The 20,475-nt window shown below is 33.9% G+C and overlaps 2 protein-coding genes across 3 annotated transcripts; both read right to left on the reverse strand.

The window, feature by feature from the left end:
* Positions 1 to 2,534: 2,534 nt before the first annotated feature.
* On the reverse strand, positions 2,535 to 8,922 carry LOC115964194 (dual specificity protein phosphatase PHS1). 2 transcript variants are annotated; one of them, XM_031083549.1, is made up of 12 exons: positions 8,810 to 8,922; positions 8,547 to 8,624; positions 8,306 to 8,448; positions 7,513 to 7,717; positions 7,161 to 7,337; positions 6,875 to 7,035; positions 5,057 to 6,104; positions 4,499 to 4,645; positions 4,113 to 4,340; positions 3,824 to 3,981; positions 3,290 to 3,399; positions 2,535 to 3,182 (listed from the first exon to the last, which is right to left on the reverse strand). In XM_031083549.1, exons 1-12 carry the CDS (start codon positions 8,876 to 8,878, stop codon positions 3,097 to 3,099), a joined length of 2,610 nt encoding a protein of 869 aa, XP_030939409.1. In that variant the 5' UTR covers positions 8,879 to 8,922; the 3' UTR covers positions 2,535 to 3,096. The 2 variants fall into 2 exon arrangements, with proteins under 2 accessions (XP_030939409.1, XP_030939408.1); XM_031083548.1 differs by having other exon boundaries at positions 2,535 to 3,399.
* A 2,009-nt stretch (positions 8,923 to 10,931) lies between these two features.
* LOC115964201 (serine carboxypeptidase-like 45) lies at positions 10,932 to 15,708 on the reverse strand. Its single transcript, XM_031083559.1, has 10 exons — positions 15,338 to 15,708; positions 14,883 to 14,984; positions 14,678 to 14,773; positions 14,075 to 14,167; positions 13,908 to 13,987; positions 13,381 to 13,662; positions 13,171 to 13,295; positions 12,765 to 12,857; positions 12,386 to 12,503; positions 10,932 to 11,320 (listed from the first exon to the last, which is right to left on the reverse strand). The coding sequence occupies exons 1-10, from the start codon at positions 15,597 to 15,599 to the stop codon at positions 11,168 to 11,170; spliced, it is 1,404 nt and encodes a 467-aa protein (XP_030939419.1). The 5' UTR covers positions 15,600 to 15,708; the 3' UTR covers positions 10,932 to 11,167.
* Between the last annotated feature and the right edge of the window lie 4,767 nt (positions 15,709 to 20,475).

Raw genomic sequence — 20,475 nt, forward strand, 5'->3', positions numbered from 1 at the left:
AAATAAATGATCTTAGGCAATTATGGAATATAACAAATTCTCAATATTGTAAAGCTTACCAAAAGATAGTAATGCCATTTCATGAACCAATAGTATATCCACCGGAGAGGAACAAAAATTACATAGAACTAGCCTCTAAGCACGTGCTCACGCGCGTGCTCAGAGGCTCTTCTATTTTTTGGGTAAGGGTTAATTTAGAGTATTTATTATAATTTGGGATTACTATATTTTCCAATCACAAAAAAAACCTAGGGGTGTGATGAGTGTCATGTGTGGAGAAATAATTTTCCAATCACACCCCTAGATTTTTTTGTGATTGGAAAATAAAGTAATCCCAAATTATAATAAATGCTCTAAATTAACCCTTATCCAAAAAATAGAAGAGCCTCTGAGCACGCGCATGAGCGCGTGCTTAGAGGCTAGTATGTCTTAAAGGAGAGTGCCTAGCCTTATTAAATAAGCCAAAGACAGGTGAAAAGATGCATGGCAAGCAAGTTTCACTACAAATGTTCTGTAAATATGCAAATCACTAATCTATATGATTACAATTGAGCATTTTTCACTCAATAAGCTTATACTAGGACCGATTCTTAGTTGTAATTACACTCATTTTAGAATTTTTTACTATCTCTGAATATATGTACCTAAGCCATCAATTTATGCAATTATTGCATATGAGGTTGTTTATTTATGCTCAATACAATTGTAGAGGGAATTACATTCACCCCTTGCATGGTTTAAGAAGAGCTTCATACTGATTTAAAGGAATTTACCCGAAAACCTCCATTTTTTTTATATTAAAATAATTCAATAGTTATGACCATGTAAGAGATGGAAGAGAGGGAATTCGAACATTGTTTCTCATAAAAAAGAACATGCAATACCACTAAGTTATAAAGCTCCTGGAAATTGCTCGGCTAGCGCAGATTCTATTAAAAGAAAACAATTTTAGCATAGTCTAGATACAAACATACATATACCCAATTTATTATGTGTTAAAATCAAAGCATAGTTAGTAAAACATGGGATGATGGGACATAATATATATGGTATGGAATACGTACATGTTTTATTTGGTTCAAGATTATAAAATATGTTGTAAAAATATTGTATAAAAAAATGTAAATAAACGTAGGTTTGAGTATATTATGAATTTGATTGAAAAATTTGGAACTCAAACAACGACATTATATGTTTAGTTATTTCTTATATTATATTTAAATTTAGTATCATATTTACATTATAATCTAAAATGAAAATATTGAGGTTTGAATATAAATAGTAAAGCATGTAACTAAAAATATTAATTTTGATATTTTTATTGCCTTATATAAAAATATATAAATATATAAATATTCTAATAAAAGTGTTGAAAATCAAGTTGAATTGTTTTTTACAAGTTTAATAGGAGAATATTTAATACGTTTTTGTACATTTAATGATAAAGAAACGTATATTTTCAGAGTATTATGTTTTGAAAGATAAACAGAAATTTATTTATTTATTTTTAAATTATGTATGCATGCAATATATGGTATAGTATGCATATTCTACTAACTATGAACCGAAGTTGATAGGTTAAAACAAAAGTCTAAAACTAGGTTTATGAGTTAAAATTAAAACCAAAAAGCTATCAAGATCTTTGTAGTACTTAATTTTGTTTGACAATAGCTCTAAGTAATTTGTCCATTTGAAAGGGGAAAAAAACTAAATCTGGAATTAAAAAATATCCAATATACTAATACATCAATCTCTCTTCTTTTCTTTTTTTAAGTGAAAGATAGAAGTAAACAAATATGTATCTAAACTGCTTTTAACTGATTTTATGTAAACTTAATATGTTTTGGGTGTGGCTTGTGTCCAATGGAAGTTTCCACTGGACTCGTGTCCACAATCCAACGTGTCCAATGGAAACTTCCACTGGACACAAGCCCTTCCCATATGTTTTTTTAGGTAATTTTTCAAGGAATGCTAGAGTTTCTAGTGTTTTGTAGAATGAAACGTGAATTTGGCCAATAGCAAAGGTCTGAAACTTTGGTTGACATACAAAGTAACATCTCAATAACGTAGGTACCAAACTAGAAACCCACTTCCCCCTTTTTTTTATGGAAAGCAAAAAGCCCTAAAGCTATCACCTAGTTTTGTGTTACACTATCATTTTTTGTAGAGTTCTAAACAATAATTAGCTCATGCATCCAGTGTATGCATCATCCCTTTCACATGTGGACCTTATATTGTATGTGACCCACATATTTGCAAAAGAGATGATACATATGTCAGGTGTACAAAATGCCTTCTCAAGGAGAGAACCCACCAAAGCCAGCCCTGCCTACATATATGCAGAAGTTTGGGCCTATTTTGCTAATAGGCTTCGTATCAAGGTCACGGTCAATATGGTTAAACCAATCCAAGCAGTTTGGCATGTTATCATTCTCCAAGACTCATGATATGCATGCAAATACCTAGCTTTGTAACACAAAGCAGAGACAGATGAAAAGATGCATGACATGGAACTTGTATTGGAAATGTTCCTGTAAATATACAAATCACTAATTTATATGATTATGATTTAGCATCCTTACACTTGATAAGGTATGTACCACACATAGTAATACATCTAAAATCCTAGATGTACCTACACATACAACTAAAATTCTGTATGTACCTGAACTCTACTAGATCAATTCTGAACTGTAACAATGCTCATTTTACAATTCTCTACCATCTCTGAAAATATGTATGCAAGTGATCAGTTTATGCAAATATTGCATCTGAGATTTTCTACGCTCAATACCATTGCCACTGCAAGAATTTTGATTCCAAGAATGAACGTTATAGAGGCAGGTGTACATTTCACTGATGCAATTGTTGTATAAACTGATCACTTGTGTACGTATATTTAGAGGTAGCAGAGAATTGTAAAATGAGTGTTGTTACTACTTACAATTGGTCTAGTAGAGTTCATGGTTTAAGAAGAGCAACGATCCTCAGAATTTCTCCATATTTTCCTCATGTTGATATGAAGGCAATTGCTAAGCTAAATCATCCATTACTGAGTGAGATTGCCTGTGTGTAGGGCTGACACTCCCACCACGGCTAATTTTCAGTGCTGTCAAAGTCTTTAGTATTTCCATGTTCATGGCACTGTCCACACTCCTTGATGACAGCTTCTTGTGTGATTTCTGCAAATGAAGCTTAAGTGAGCTGCTGCTGAGACCAGCATTCTTCCCACAAATGGGGCAAACTTTCATTGTTGGCTTTCGTTTTTGCCACTCCATGGAAACCTTACCATGTAGTTTCCGATCCAGATCCAATAGGACCTTAGCAAACCCATCATTAGGCTGGGCTCGGCGGTGAACTCGTTTGAGGCCGTTCCATGCTTCTAACAAAGTTAAGTTCCTACATCATAGAAACAAAGAGCATTCAATAATAGAATATTTCTTTGGAGATCTAGAAAATCATATTTCATTTCCAACAAGGAGATTACATGTATGAAATATCCAATGTAGCAGCTGGTTGAGGTCTGAAGTCTACCATTGGGGAGGTTCCATATCAATTAAATTTACATAAAAAAAACTTAGGCAAAATTCTTTAGGTGTTATACCCTAAGTTCCCCAAGTAAATTCAATCATGTGGTTGCACTGACCAAAGAACCACATGTTTAAATTTAACTGTCTTTTGGAAAAAGTGTACAACATTGTTTGTGTGACATTAGTCAATACAACCACATGATTGATTTTAAGGTATAATACTTAAAGAAGTGTACCTAAATTTTGCCCATTTACATACCTAAAGTAACATGAAAATTGTAATTTTCACTTACTTCCTGAGCATTAAGTAAGCTATCACCAATGTGGCACTTCTACTTCTCCCTTCAAAGCAATGAACTAGAACTCTCCCACCTATTTGCTCAACATGATCAATAAAATTGGAAGCTTCTTCAAAGATGCTGCTAATGTTTGCGTCTTCACTGTCACATATCTGTTCATATGGCAGGTGATACAATCAGTTGGAAATTGATTTATGAAATAGCAGCTAGCTTGAAGTGCAGAATGAGCTGGTACCATTCTTCATATAAAATGGGAATGGATAAGAAAGGAAAAAGCCCTCACAGAAAAATTTCTGTATTCAAACAGATCAGGAAACTGAGAATCTGACTGTCCAATTTCATTTGAGCACAAACACAATATATGAGTAATTCCTAAATGTTGCAGTGTGAATACAGATCTTGCAGCCAAGGAACCTCCAATGAATAGGCTACTTGTAACTGAAGATGGCCTCTCTGTATTTGCAGCCTCAGATATCAATGCAATTCTCTCAAGAATGTGCTCCAGTCTGACCTGAAAGTTCAAATTTAAGGAAAAACGGAACGTTATTCTCTTTGTAAAAATGCATCCCCCCCCCACACCCCCCCCCCCTTCTTTTACAAAAAAATAAAATAAAAAACTGCATATATAGTTTTGTTTCTGAACAGAAATAAAATTAAGTGCAATAATACCTTCAATTCGTAAGCATCAATAACACAATTATTATCACTACCCTCGAAAAACCCTGTATTGAAATTGTTCTCCAGGCAGAGTCTAACAGCATCATTTCTTAGCATTTCATTCCACTGTTCCAAGTCTTTGTTTGATTCAGCATCAACCTGAGCATAGAGAGAACAAAATCAAACAATAGAGCATTAGGTAGACAAAAAATTAGTGACAAAGCTAGTCAAGAGCTCTTTTTCAAACAAGATGTTGTGTTAAATTGAGGAATAGCATATTCTGTTTTTAGAATTTAAATTCTGGAAGTCTGGTTCCCGAGTCCTGACCTGACCCTGAGTCAGCTGACTTGCTGGTGCACAGCTAGTCTGTTGGTTTTCTGTGAAATGATTCTTGAATTGTTTCTTTAATAAATATCTCTCATTCATCCTAAATGATGATGATGATAATGATGATAATGATGACAATAATATTAAAGTTAGATATCAGCTTTGTGCCATGAATAAATTAATTTATACTAAAAAGATATAATTTATCCACCAAATTCAGTTTGCTAGAAGTGTATAACCAACCTTGGCAAATTTCTGGAAGTCACGCAACTTTGCTGTCAAACGCAGGCTACGAACAGGCTCCCCACTTCCTTTGGGAAACTTTCCATGCCAATTTTCTCTTGTCACGGGAGAGCTGGAGCCTGAGCTTTCTTTATTTCCTGAAGATGATGACTTTGAAGCAGTTCTCTGCAATTCTGATTCAATAAATTCTGGATCATTGATAAATCGTTCCTTACTCAAGGGTGACCCAGGAACCACTAAATCCTCTTTGTCAGACTCCCCCGAGGACATTTTATTTATAATATTCAAAAATGCTCGTAACAAGCATTCCAGTTTTTGGTGAAGTGTGAGCATGAATATCTGAAACCCCTGTAGATCCCTAAGAGCAGCGCGGAACCCATTACGGAATTCATGAACAATGTAAGTCATTTCATTTGTCCATGGATCAGATGCTACATTTGTATCTTCTGATGGAGGGGATCCTAATTTCCCTCCTGATATGTCATATAATAGATTAGAGGAGTATTCAGAGCTATTAAGTAGTAACTCAACTAACTTAGGATAATTTGCCTGGTCATTTGCACGTTTTCCAGCAGGAGGCCGACGAGGGACACCAGAGTCAATAGCCACAATGTGGACATCAGAACAGAAGGATAAATCTGATGATTGACTTCTTAGGCTCTTCTCACTAGATTTTGGTGATTCTATGATATCAGAAAGACCAGAGGCCTGTGATACCAATCCTGAATTAAGAAGGCTCAATCTGCTATCAACAGAAGTTGCCCTTCTCTCTTTTGGAAATGCTCCAACCACCCTTGGTCTGGATCGCTTTATTGCAGAGTCATATGTTTCCTCTAGTGCATCCATATTTGCAGAGGCCGTTCTATCGGCCAACAACAAATTTGCAGAATTGCCACGCCACCTGAGCTGACGGCAAGGGAGTCTATCTTCATTTCTAATAACAAGGTCCAATAACAAGACCCGGCCTAGAGCTGCTGCTGTTTTTTCAGAATATTCCTGAGACTCAAATGCACTTGAGCACTCCATTAAGGGAGATCCATGCACGTAACTTAAAAAAAAAAAAAAAAAAAAAAAAAAAAAAAAAAAAAAAAATCAATCCTCACAACATCAAATAAGTGGGGAAAAAAAAGTTATCTTCTAAAAATATTTTTCAGTCCCATGCATCAAGACAAATAAAAATCCCCCTGGTAATTTGCAGTCAACTATGAAATGGACTCGGCATGGGTGTTGGGTGTGAGTGATTCTCCAAGTGTAGGAATTGTCCAACTTTTTGAAGATTTTGTGGTGTCAACTTAGGCACAAGGATAGCTGGCTTAAGGTCAAAACACAAACTATCAATAGGATACATGGGCAAAGGGGAGCAAAGAAACCAGTTGTGCACATGCAGAGAAGTTGGATAACAAACCAGTTGACCCAAACGGGAAAATAAACCAATAAGTTATTACCTAATTTTACTTATACATATTCTGAATAAGCTCCTTTTAAGTTCAAGTTCAAATGAAAGAAAAAGACCACCTTGATAACTGAGTGCACTAAGACACTCAGCTCAGTCACACTCACAAAACCCTAGCCACCTAAAAGACTAATAGAGTGCATATGAAAATGATCATCGATTATCCTAACCGGCTGAACAGTAGTGTGTGGAGTCACTCAACTGAGTCAAATGAACCTACCCTTGGAAAGATTGTGATTAGGTGAACAAGTACTTAACAAGGTGCAAGTTATTTTTCATTGACTCATTGCCTCCTAAGGAAGCACAGATATTCCATGCTGCCACACTAACATCTAATTCACAAGTAATCCAAGTTCCAGTTGCACCTCAGAAAAAAAAGGCATCGGCTAAGTTCAAGTGCTTCCAAAAGTTCTAAACAAGTCATTCCACCAACTTCATCTCCTTCTGAACTTGCTGCATTTCTTGCTTTCTCTGCAGCTTCCTTAATTTGGAGCCACTCTGGGCTGGAATTATGGATGACTCTAGCCTGCATTATATCAACAAAACACATTTCATGAAGAGGGAATTTCCAACAGAATTACTTCAGCCAAGGATGGCCTAATTGCCTGAGATGGTAGATTTCGCACAACTACAGTAGCAACAAGGAGCAACCTGTGGAGTTCGAACACCTAACCACTTTGCAAATTCGTAGCCAAGGCGTTCCGATTGTGTGGCCATCCTTGATGATGATATCTTTATCACAGCTGCTGCTTCCTTTGGAGAATCATCACCATTCCCAGGCTGGTTGAATAGGGCAAAGAAGACAACTCCCCCAGAATTTACAGTGACCTATATGCACACAACTGAAGAGAAACTGAGGAAGCAGATAAGCAAATAAACAAATTTGTACATACTTCTTCTCAAATATCCTTTTCAATGGAAGCTCATTCTTCAAATTCTGACACACTGACATAAATTCAGACAAAATATCAATGTATATAATGTAGCAAAGCAGATCACATACCTCAAGGGCTTTGTTCATTTCATCCTCGGAATGTTCAGTGCTACTACCATGTTCGGTGTGGTGAAGCGAAGAAAGCATGTCCCAAGAGAAGGAGCTTGACTCAATGTCCAACATAGCAGCTTTACCAAGCCTTTCCCACAAGCTGGTCTCTGTGGTCTGCTCAGGAGGCAGAGAACATTGAGGATCATCGGCAAATTCTCCTGCACTGAACCTTAATTATGATTAAAAGCATGCACCAATGTAAATATATGTATATAAAAATTGCAACCAAATCTCAGCACACAAAACCATAAATAAAATTGAGATATTTTGGTGGTTCTGTTAACAATTTGTTAAGAATTCTCAACTGGCTTTTCATTAATGAATCAACATGAATAGTCGCGCTATCTTTCAAATAAAGAAAATATTCATTTGCACTCTTCAATGGTCATGAAAACCTGCATTGGCCGTGAACTTTGCCTCACAATCTCTAGAATTTTTTCTTTGATAAGTAAGTTTTGGCCTCATGGGGAATCTCTCAAAAAATTAACTAGTACACTCCTTTCAATTAGTAGTTGAATCTTCAAATCTTTTTTTTTTTTTTCCTTTCAGTTTGATTCGTAGGTTACACACGCATCCAATAAGTCTTAAACACTTCCTATCATAAGTGCCATTTGGACTAGAACTAATTGCCAAGTTCTTATCTTTCTTTCTAAATCAGTTGCATTCCCATGGAAATCAATATTTTAGGAATCCAAAATCACTTTCTCATTCAATTCACAAGTAGAAAGAAAAGAAAAAAAAGAAGAAGAACCTAGTAAGCATGTGATCGAGGCCTGAAGGGCGGCGAGGAAAGCCGGAATAACGATATCGGCCACTGCGTTTACGGACCAATTCCAGCCATTGTGTGAACTTATATGCCGGCCCGGCTGTGATATCCCCCAACATATACAACAACTGCAATTGTTTTTGCTAACTATTCAATCACATTGTTTTCCTTCTACTATAAACTACAACCCCAAAAGAAGATAAATTGTACAAAATCTAAAACTGACCCGGGAAGTGACAGATAAGGGCAATGGAGCCTCAGGCTCTTCGGATCCCAGGTCCAATTCTTTGTCTTCCTCTTTATCCTGCAATTCCCACATACCAAAAAATAAATAAAAAAATTCAACAACGTGATGCAATGAGAAGTGGTAAAGTTGTTTGATCCAATACACACACAGTTACCATACCAAAAGATAATCTTTTTTGATTAAACTAAGTTAGAAAGATGTAATGATTTCTGGGTATTTGTTATTTTTTAAAAATACATTACCTGGAGAGAGAGAGAGTTGATGATGATTGAAGAAGGAGAAGGGTTGTGAAGCTTTTGCTGTTTAGACATAATTGGAAATGAAAAAGATTGCTTTTTTTTTTTTTTTTTGGGGGGGGGGGGGGGTGTTAAGCCAAATTTGAAAGCAAAGAATCAAAATTGCACGGAATGGCAAAGAAAAGAGAAAAAGTAGTTGCCACTGTTTTTTTTTAAGGGAAGAGAGAGAGAGGGAGCGGTTTTTGAGGGCCACGCTCGCTTTTTAAGTTCCTGTTTTTGTATGAAACAAACAGTAGAAAAGTACTATGAATACTTCTGAAGTGAGTCTCTGCAGTTTTATCGGCTTGGCTTTGGAAATGGTTGTTGCATGATGCAATCATTTCTTGCTCTCTCTTTTGCTTCTCTTTTGCTTTAACGTTTACTTTCTTTGATTATATATACTCATCATCATCAAACATGAGGTGTGGGTCATGGTATGTACTTAATTATAAAAAATTTTAATTATTATAAAAAATTTTAATTACTTTTTTTAAAAAAAAAAATTATAAAAATATATGTTATCTTTTCCTTTGTTAATCTTATTTTCAAGAACTTAATTAGTAAAATTCTTTTTAAGCTTTTTTTCTTTCTTTAAAAACAAATTCTTTGTAAGCTAAAATAAGAGGAAGTGATGGAATACTCTGCTTAAACAAAAAAGAAAGTTATTGGTGCCTTGGTGTCTTGGTAGTTGGCATGATGGCACCATACCATATGTTCAAATCTTAGTCCCACCATTACTTATTTTTTCATTCCAAATTAGATGGCTTTGGTATAATAGGGTAGAGATAAAAGAGAAAAGAGAGGAGCAATCATGAGAGAGAGAGAGAGAGAGAGAGAGAGAGAGAGAGATTTTTTAATTTTTAATTTGGAATAGTAATAGAATATGCACCAAAAAAATAGAATAGGAAATTTTTAACATTCCTTCACAATATCCTCCAAGGCATCATCTACAAGATACAAAATCCAATCTTATCTTAGTCAACCACCATTACTATTGGAGCCCTCAATGAAAGAATCAAATTATCTTTTCTGATATTTACTCTCTTTATTTTGTAAATTTTTTTTTTATGCAACTCTCTTTACATAATAGATTGTATAATTTACAACTTTTACTATGTAGAAACTTAAGACTTTCTTGTATTACTAAAGAAAATAATAATCTTATTATGAACTCAAGGAAATATACAATAGCATTTTCTCCAAGATTTTTTTTTTCTTTCAATCTTTAATTTTATTTTTCAGTCTCAAGTTATTTATATCACACGTTAACACGTGAGCAAATAAATCTTTTTGAATATATTTTTGAAAAATGATATAAAGCTTACAAATAAATTAAATAAATGTAGGAGTTAGATGAAGGAACAAGAGATGAAAAAAAAAAAAGGTACGTGAAAATTATTTTAGACTAAATATGGGGTTACAATGATATCACATGATTGGTGAGGCTCTAAATATAGAGCTAAAAAGTAAAAAACATAAAAACGATGGAATAAAAATAGGATTGAGGAAGACAAAAATAGTTAAAAGAATGAAACAAATTTAAATTTAAGATGCTGTTAAGATGATTGAAGCTGAAGAAGCTAATAATAATAAAAAGAAACAAGAAAGTACCTATTAGAAGAATTTAGATTGATTCTCAAAAAAAGTAGAAGAAGAATTTAGATTTGGAAGTGACTTGAACTAGTCAAATTAATACAAAAGGTTTTCTTTTTTATTAGAACCATAAGTTATATGCATTATATACAATAGAGATAGTTAATTTATCCAGCCTTTGCTAATTGATGAAAATCATGTCTCATATATATTTTAGATGAAATTTCATTATTTAAAGTGGAGAGATTAACTTCAAATCTCCAATATAAGATTAGTTTGACGGGAATGAGAGACTTTAAAGTTGTTACTAAAATGACCTTCTAGTTAATATCCAACTTAATTTTCTTAATTCCTTTCATTATTCTAGTCTCGAGAGAATATTATACCATAGCCAATGATTCACTTTAATCACACTTTAATCATTTTCGAAGTCCTTCAGTGAATTCCACTAACCCAACCAATAACTTTTTGTTGTTGAATAAAGACTTGAGAAAGAATCTTGCTTAAGCAATCATCAATGAACCGATTCAACATTCAAATGCTACCTTATCTATAAGGGGAAAAGGGGCCGGGGGAATTATTTGTTCTCCTTCTTTCACACTTTCTATGTATAAAGTTTCTCCGAGGCAGCATCAATTACATTAACAAAACCACATGAACAAACACATGTACACCATTTCTTTATTTACTCCTTTCACTTCATCAAAAAGTTCATTGGTCAAAATCAACTAACTAGTCAAAAGTATTTGGTAGAGGTTCGCCTTCAAGAAATGACTTGAATAGCATGAGTGATCTCTCTGGCTGTGAGAATGGAGCCTCATGAGAGGCACCTCTAATGGTGGCAAATGATAGTATGTTACCATAAACTTGAGTCCACCCACCAACCTGCACAAAGAAAGTAACAATCATTTTTGTAATAAAATAGTTTAAGATAACATTTTACACAATGAAGTTCTTAAAAAAAATGGATGGAAATTTATTTCCACCACCTTTGTTCTGCACCAAAGAGATGCGTGTCACATGGCAGTTGCCATTCGAAAATGATCACCATTATCTTAAAATTCTCATTCCCAAGATCCAATTGTGTATTGCAGTGAATCTGATGTCACTAAAATAGCAGATCTGAAGTTGATCCTTTATTTAATACAAAATATGATTGTTTCTCCAACATTTAAGCATTTGACTTAATTTGAGTGTCTATTTAGATATTTTAGATTTCTGGCTGATATGATGGGATGTATGTGGAGCATGATCTACTATGTTAATTATGAATTGGACATATTTTTTTATATTAGAGTACATTTTAAATACTTCAGGCCTTTATTGTAATTTTCCACGCGTAACAATATATATAGAGAGAGCTAATTATTGTTGCACACAACTAGTTACACACAACTTGTAAAATCGTGTTTTCAGAACATGATTTCAATTATAATTGTGAAATAGTGAAATTTCATAATTTTTAACTGTGTGTTGCATACACATATCTTGTAACTATCACCACTCTATAGATAGACAGAGAGATAGAGAGAAGAGAGAAGATAGTAAGTAATAGGGTGATATATATGTGTTAAAGATTACTTTTAACTCCTATTAGATCTTCATAATAAAGTTGTAGCATGTAGCAACCTTATGGATGAAATCCTTTTCTTTCTTTTTTTTCATCCATAGAGATGACTGAGATGTGGTTAGAAATTAGAATACATGTTTCCTAAGTCCTAACACAGGCGCACCACAAATTATTTATTTTTTCCTAGGGGCCATGTGAGAAGCATAAAGATCCATGAATGAGGTATTGCCCCCACTAAGCCTGCAGAGAGATGGGCAAGAGCACGTGCTACATCTCAACCTCTCTAAAGTTAAGTAAACTCATTATCAAATAAATAAATAAAACTCATGCAGTAATTATTCATACAGATAGAAAGGTAAAAATAAAACACAAGATTTTACCTGCTTCCCCACAAACCAAACCCTGTAAGGGACAGTAGTGTTCAGGCTCAGTTCCCTTGCCAGTCCATGAACCAAGGTGCGGCTCCCAGTCAGTGGAATTACAGAATCTTGGTCTCCACTTAATTAAGAAATTTATGAACAAAGGTATTAGCTATAAGATATACAAATCTTTAGAGAAGAATTGTATGATACAAACTTTTATAATCTTAACTGTTAATATAGGATATTGCCTTATTTAATATATATTTCATAATAATTGATGAATGGTTAAGATTAAGTAGGTAAGCAACATATAAAAAAAAATGGTACCATAAAATGAGCCATCTTTCATTAATTTAATTAAGTTCATGATGGAGCAGTGAGGTTGAGTTCTAATTACCTGTAAACCAAGACTGGAATTCCATTCTTGATAAGTTCTCCAACCAAAGAGATTGTGGGAATTTCCAGGTTGAGCAGCTCATATTTCAGGATGCTGATAATGAAAACAATTCAAATGGTTAAGACTTACTCAAGTCACTCAAAAAACAAATTTTAATAGGTTAAAACTTGGGTTCTGTATAAAGCCAGCTAAAACTTGTTCCATAGGATATATAACAATTTTAACAGCTCATATTTCCACCACTTTGGTTTAGCAACAATTGTAATAGGTCTTTCCAAAGGAAATGATTAAGCTGAAGTAAATTCTGGATAAAGCAATGTCATGATTCTATACAATCAAGTAAATAATCATATAGTGAGAATGCAAATTGATATATGATATCTTTAGCCAAGTGAAAAGAAATTACTTGCTGCAAACAAGCCATTTGTGAACTCCAACAAGCCGGGCATGGAGAGCGTTTTGCACATCTTTTCGGTTTAAGTAATTCACAGTTTCATCTTCCACACATACATCTATGCTCTCAGTTACTTGCTGCCAAATAATCAAACAAAAACAAACCAACTTAGTAAATATAAAAGTTTTAAACGGGGCATTGAGTCTTGGGAAGGATATTTACCTGGGGACTAATAACTTTGGATTGTGAGTATACAGATGAAGTACATACGTCAAGAGTGACATCGTAGTTGTCTACAAATCTACTTGTCTCTTTGGTCACCTGGCTCATAACCCTTGAACAAACAGATGACACTGTGTCTCTGTAATACTCACTCACATACCGTGAATAGTTACAAGAAGTAGTGAACATTTTGTATGTTGAATCGGATATTAACCCATGAGACCAAAAGAACTCAGCCCTTGAATTTAAGTCAGTGGCAAATTCCAGAACAGGATTGCCAAGCTGCAAAAAAAGAATTCATAACTTCATCCATATGGTGTATCTATAGTATGATTACATACGCAATTTCATTTAACCATATTAGTAAAATAAACATAGCTATTGACCACTTTTATTGTTGAGTCATAAGCATCAATCCACTTCAAAATACCTATCTATATATCTTTTATACTTCCAAGTTGTTCAAAAATAAAAATGTTCATGCATCACTTTGTCACAAAAATTAGATTCCAAATTTTACTACTCACAGAAATTCCTTTTAGATTGAATACTCTCTCCCTTTTATTGATTTCAATGATAAGGTTTGCAAGTTGAGGAACATAGTGACCTGGAATTAATAAGAAAAATGATTAGAGAAAAATCACAATCACTTGTCATGTAACATTGTGTGACAAGATATGGATATTAAAGATACCTGCATAACTTTCCCCTGCTATAAACAAATCCCTATTCCTGTATTGGGGAAACTTGTTCAACCAGCGTTTCAAGAATGCAAGATTATCCTTGGCTTAAGAAAACAAAACATGAACATCTTTAGAGTACTGTCACAGATGACTATTCAAGGAAAGGAAAAATATTAAAAAGAAAAATAAGAATAAATAATCGTACTGCTAAATTTAACCATGATTTTAAGAACTATTATGTAAAGTACTAAAAGAGTTAGCCTGATGGGCAAAGCCTAGGTTCAGTGCACACACTTGACCCAAGCCTATAAACCTAAGCCTAGTCCTAGCTTGATACTTCTACCAAAGAAATTTAGAGTAAAAAAAAAAAGAAGATTCTTCACCATAGAATGCTCTTTTGAATACTTTTTAAAAGTTATGCAGCCCCCTTCCACCAAAAAAAAAAAAAAAAAAGAGTCTATGCAGCTAAACCTAAATTGTACATGTTTTAAAAGGGGCATGATTAAAAAAAAGAAAAAGATTTCTTTTCACCAGTCAAACATAAAGGTGCATATACCTTCTTCTCTTACTTTCTTTCTTTCTTTCTCTTTTTTTTTGGGTAGAAAGATACATACCTGTTGCCTCATCATCCACTGCCACATAGGCTGAGCTATCAGTAGAATAAGAGAACCCCACTCCAACTGGTGTCTCTAGATATAATATATTTGCTTCTGCAATAGATCATATGAACATGAGAATACCAATTGCCTAATTATTTCACATCCAACCATATATGTACTAAAGAAAGAAATCAAGAAACTATTTACTATCATAGTATACCTCTATTCCAGCTGTACTCATTTCTAACCAGAATCTCCCCATTTGGTCTAAAGGGTCCATTTTCAGAAAATGCACCGACTCCCAAAGAGGAACAACCAGGCCCTACAAGAGATGGAAACTAACACATTGAAAAGACCCTTCAACAACTGAACCTTACATTGTAAATTCAAAGTTTGGTTCTTGTTCTCTTATTTTTCATTTCAATAAAATTTCTTGGCTTTATAATGAAATAAAAAATGACAAAATATTTCTTGTAACAGTTATAGTAATTTATCTATGTAACAAATTAATGAGTAAATACCACGTGAATGTTGGTGGGATCAATTCGCACAAGGAACTACAAAATTAAATCACATGACATTCACTCGTTGGCTTGTTACATGAATGACTTGGTAAGAATGTTACAAAAGATACCTCTTTTTTTTTTCCATATATAAAGAAAGCAAGTTGCTTACCTCCATTCAGCCAGAGGACAAGAGGCTTGGAAGCTGGATCTATTTCTGCTTCAACAAAGTAGTAGAAAAGAGCTTTATGCTTCATATCATCATCATTCACACTTACATAACCTGAAAACTGTTGAAAGCCAACATGGGGTTGTCCAGGAAGCCTTGTAATCTTGTCAGAATGAGAAGAATATGAGTCAACTTCCATGAACAAGCACAACTGAAGCATAAGTGCAGCCATTATTGCCATGGTCTTCCTGAACGGATGGTACATGACCACTAGAGAAGTAATTAGTGGAGAGATGAATGACAAGTCAAAGGCCTTGTTAGAGTTTTGATCAGAGGAGGATCTGAGATATATAGGAGGAAATAGTGGGACACTTTATTTAACAAATGGCTGGTTTTGTTTTTTTGTTATCATTACAGTTCTAGCTTTTTGCATGCAAGCCTGTAAACGGTTTTGAAAGAGATGTATGAGAGACTCGTCACTCAATGACTAGAGAAAGTTGGGTCTGTGTCTCTGTGACTGTGCTAGCTAACTTTGGCTGCGTCAGCATGTGAGGATTGTGATATGAAAAAGAAATAGCATTTGGAATCTAGACCGCTTTATCAGACCTCTGAATATACTTTCAAAAATTACACTGTAAGTCACTGTTGTGTGGATCTTGTTTTGTTTTGTTTTGATAAGGGGGCCAGAAATTACCTCGTTGGCATTCCATTGGGACAATGTTAAGAAGGTCATATGGGAACCACAAATTTCCTCGTTGGCATGCCATTGTCATTATAATGTTAACACACGCAAGACTACCAGTTCTAACAATGCTTTTCCTTTAAAAAATAAGTCTATATACACACAATTTTTCACAGCTGTTTGTGTTAGTGTGTTGGGGTCTTTTATTTTTGCCTTGCTAAACATCGAGTTTTGGTTGGGTCGCCTTTTAGACTCGGGTTCAACTTGGGAACAGTCAAATTCACTACTTGTATCAACACCGAAAGTGAAGAAAGTTAGCAGCGCGTCTCAAAATTAGCAATGCATATTTTTAAATCACAATAGTAGGTAAATTTGGAATGATGTGATGAGGGAGACAAAGAACTCTTTGTTTATGTTTCCAATATAGAGAAAACTAATTAGGCATAATGTATTGGATATAAACTTTTGTGTGAAACTAACATCGGTTTTCTCCTACCTAGGGTGGAGCCTTATTTTGGATTTTATGGCAGTTTAGAGGTACTGCCAAGATCCTCCACTACAAGGGACAGGCTATTTTGGTTTTGTTAAAACATTAGCCTAAACTGCCATTTGTAATTGGATTGCATAAAAAGGTGGGTTCTTTTTTTTTTTTTTTTTTGGTTGACTCAATCTCATATGGTTTGTCCCTTTAAATAATTGCAGCTCCCCAAAGAACGGCTAAATTTGTGATTGTGAAAATCAACATTTATGTGATCTAGCATTTACGAAGGTTTTGAGGTAGTCGAGTACTCGAGTGAGAAATATATTCAACAGATATAAAGGGGTCTCTCGTGTATGTGACTTATATGCACAGTGAACTAAACATGACTTTTTTTTTTTTTTTTTTTTTGAAATAAGTATTTAGATAGGTGCATACATACATATACATACTCACACAGTTGACATGTTGTGATTTATACTAATAAAAATAGTATAGATTCGTAAAAATGTTACTCTAATCACAACTTACTACTAGGGCCAGCTCAAGGCCTAGGCAAGTTAGGCCTAGACTTAAGGCCCCACCGAAAAAACAAAATTCCCCTTAGGGAAAAAGGCCCATCTTTCAATGGTTAAATACCCAAATTTTTATAAAATTACATATATATTTTAAAGTTTGAGCATTTTTTTAATTAGTGATGTTAAGGATACTACAAATTTTACTATTACCTTACAAATTGCCATGTTATTAATCACAAAAAAGTGATGTAAGGTCACAAATTGAGTCCTAAGCCCAAAAGTTAAAAGGATTTAGGCCCAAAGAGCCCAATACAATAAATTTGTAGAGAGTTGGTTGGAAAACTAGGTTTTAATGAATTGGGTAACGATTATGGTGGATCCAAATGATGATAAAGTAAAAATAAATTGGTTTTATCTAAAAAAACTGTCCTCGGCACAATTCGAGGAGATTAATTATTGTATATAATTGAAGTTGATTACAAGTACAGTTCTTGTTGCTATAGTCTTTCTCTTTTTTAAGTCTCTCCCCTTATTCTCTCAGGGTTTCTCTTCTATTTTATATTCTCTTTTTCTTTCATCTCTGCCCTCTACGTGTAAACTAGATTGTTGATGTTAATCTTTGTCACATCAGCACCTTCCTAAAATCCTTAGAGAGTAGCTGTAAGGCTGAAAAATACTGTTCAGGTATCACTTCCTCATTAATGTAGCTAGAGAGTTAGCTGCAGAGCATTCAATGCGGTCGCAGCAGCTTTCCCTTGGATATTTCCCAACTCTCATCTGTCCTGTACGTTTACAATGCATGTCCTTATCAATAGAACTTCCTAGAACGTCACTTTGAATAATAGAACACACTTTATGACCTCTGCTTTGTTAGCTGAGGAGATACTCCTCCTCAGCATACCTCCCACAGCCTTCACAGTCATAGTTTTCTCGTGAAGTTCAAAATCTTACATTTTCGTTATTGTTGACCTGTCCCCGAACCACTAAGTCTTCTCAGACAAGCCCAAGGCCCAACTTATATTTTTGGGCTCCTTATCCTTACAAGTGATTTAAACATTCAATAGTTAAATAGATGAAGTTCATAAATGAGAGTCAATGTCACATTATATTTTGAACATTTTATAGTGCTTTTAATTAGCATATTTTTCCTTTTCATTTCTATTAATACTCTCATAGTATGAGACCAATAGAATCCTAACCCAATTGAAACCCTAAAATGTTTCAAAAAAATGTTACAAATGTATTAAATCATCAATTATAGATTAATCTCCCCTAATAGTTTGAGACTTTAATTTTTGTAAATTAATATCCTACAAAACTACACACTAAATAATATCTATCTATCTCTTTTAAAAACAAGATATAAAATTAAAAATTAGATTACAACTTTACTTAACTATGCATCATCATATATCCAAAATAAAGTACATTTTTTAATCGTAATATATTTTTATTAATATTTATGGTTCAAGTTCAACTATAATATTTAATTTTCTATATGAAATTAACATTAGTTTAGTTGGTATTGTTCATCAAATTATGTATTTAATTTATCAAATTAACATTGATTTGATTAGTATTAAATAATTTTGTTAAATTAATATTTAAGTTAAAGGCTTCGCATAAATTTTTCGCCTTAGGTTCCAGATTATTTTGGGCCACCCCCCGCTTACTTCATCATTATAGCATTACTCTTCTTTAATTGTAGCTGATTGTGGAGAACTTTTTAGGATCGAATATTGTTTTAGCCTTTTAGAGTTTTAGGGAAGTAAATAGGTGTGCAGAAGCATTTTCCAGGAGAGCGGCTCATGTGCATTAGGATTTTGTTATCTTCATGGATGCCACTACTGATGCTTTACTACTTCTGAAGAAGTAATGGTTATGTGTTAGATCTTGCACCAACTAATTTCTAAGTATAAAGAAGCTCCTTTTCTACCCAAAAAAAGGAAAAAAGAAAAAAAAAAAGATGAGGCATGTTACACGGAAAGTGGCTTTACAATCCATTTATCAGAAAAAACAAATGTTTAAATGAGCAGTATTTTTAGTGATTCTCAAGAAAAATCTCATCTGCTTTATTTATATTCCTGAGAGAATATGAAAGCAAGTGTGCAACATGTTCTGGGGTATTGCCAGGGACAGGTATATACAGTTCCTTTTTGGTTTTCCAAAAAATGAATTGATTCATTCCCTTTTCTTGATCTACAAGTACAAATCTAAATCTTGCTTTCTAAAGTTTGAGAAGATATTAAAGATTGACAGAATGACTGTTTACTGTAGAGAGATTTCAAAAAGATGTTCAAATATTTGAGCCTCCCTTTTTTTTGTATTATATATGTCTTACCAATTTTCTCGATAATTTTAAAGATCTTTAAATGCTTTGTCAATGGGACATAACATGGTTACCTGGGTTCTCATTTGAGTCTTGAGAGGAACATAACATAAGGTGAAAAAAAAATGTATTCTGCAATATTTTCCTGGGTCCTTGACCATTTGTTGAAAGGGACATCCAACAGAATCAAAACCATCATCTGGTGCCCTTTTATTTTCATAGTCAAACACACATGATGACATATATGAAGGGTCAACAAAGACCACGTGTGCCCCAACATGGATTCAGACACCACTTCAGTCAATTGCCAATGGCATGGCAGAGGCAGAGACAGTAAAACAAAATTTTCAAATGCAACTTCATGGAATATATGTCATTGTAATTTTATAGATTAATGTATAAACTATAAACCAAACTCTTTATATATATATATATATATATAATAACTAATGTATAAACTAACTTGTTTTGTTTTTTTGTGTGGCGGAACACTCGTTATAAATTAATAGGTCCACAAGTTGACTCAAAGTTTTTGGGATAATCAAGTTTAAAACTCTTATTAATGGGTCATGTGTTGGCCACTACCATTATATTTGTCCTTCGACAATATAATAATATAATAAGTAAAATAGGATTTTTTTATCTTTTAGTGTAAAAGAGATAGTTATATGATGTGGAAGAGCTTTTTCAATAAAAAGATAAACACTAAATAATGAATAAACATATGTAAGTGAAATATAACAAAAATAATATTCATTATATAAAAGAAAGCTGAAATGATAATGTGCATGACTTATCTTGTACTTATTTGGGTAATTATTTAGGCCGCAAAGTCTTCAGCAAGTGTGAGACTTTGCAGGAAGATGTCAGAATCTTGATAACTCAGTGTTGAAATCATCAAAGTGAGAAAATTTTGATTTGCGGGAGTGTTTCCAAAGTTATCAAAGCTAGAAAAACTTGGTTTGTGGGAGTATGTTCAAGTCATCAAAGCAAGGAAATGTGCTGAAAATCAATGCTCAAGTCATAAAAGCAAGAAAATCTTGGTTTGTGGGAGCACATCCGAGTCACCAAAATCTTACGCACAATCAAATGATGAAGAATGAGAAAAATTGTTAAAAAGGGCGAGAGTCAAAT

The sequence above is a fragment of the Quercus lobata genome, chromosome 10, assembly GCF_001633185.2.
Source record: "Quercus lobata isolate SW786 chromosome 10, ValleyOak3.0 Primary Assembly, whole genome shotgun sequence".
NCBI lineage: Eukaryota > Viridiplantae > Streptophyta > Magnoliopsida > Fagales > Fagaceae > Quercus > Quercus lobata.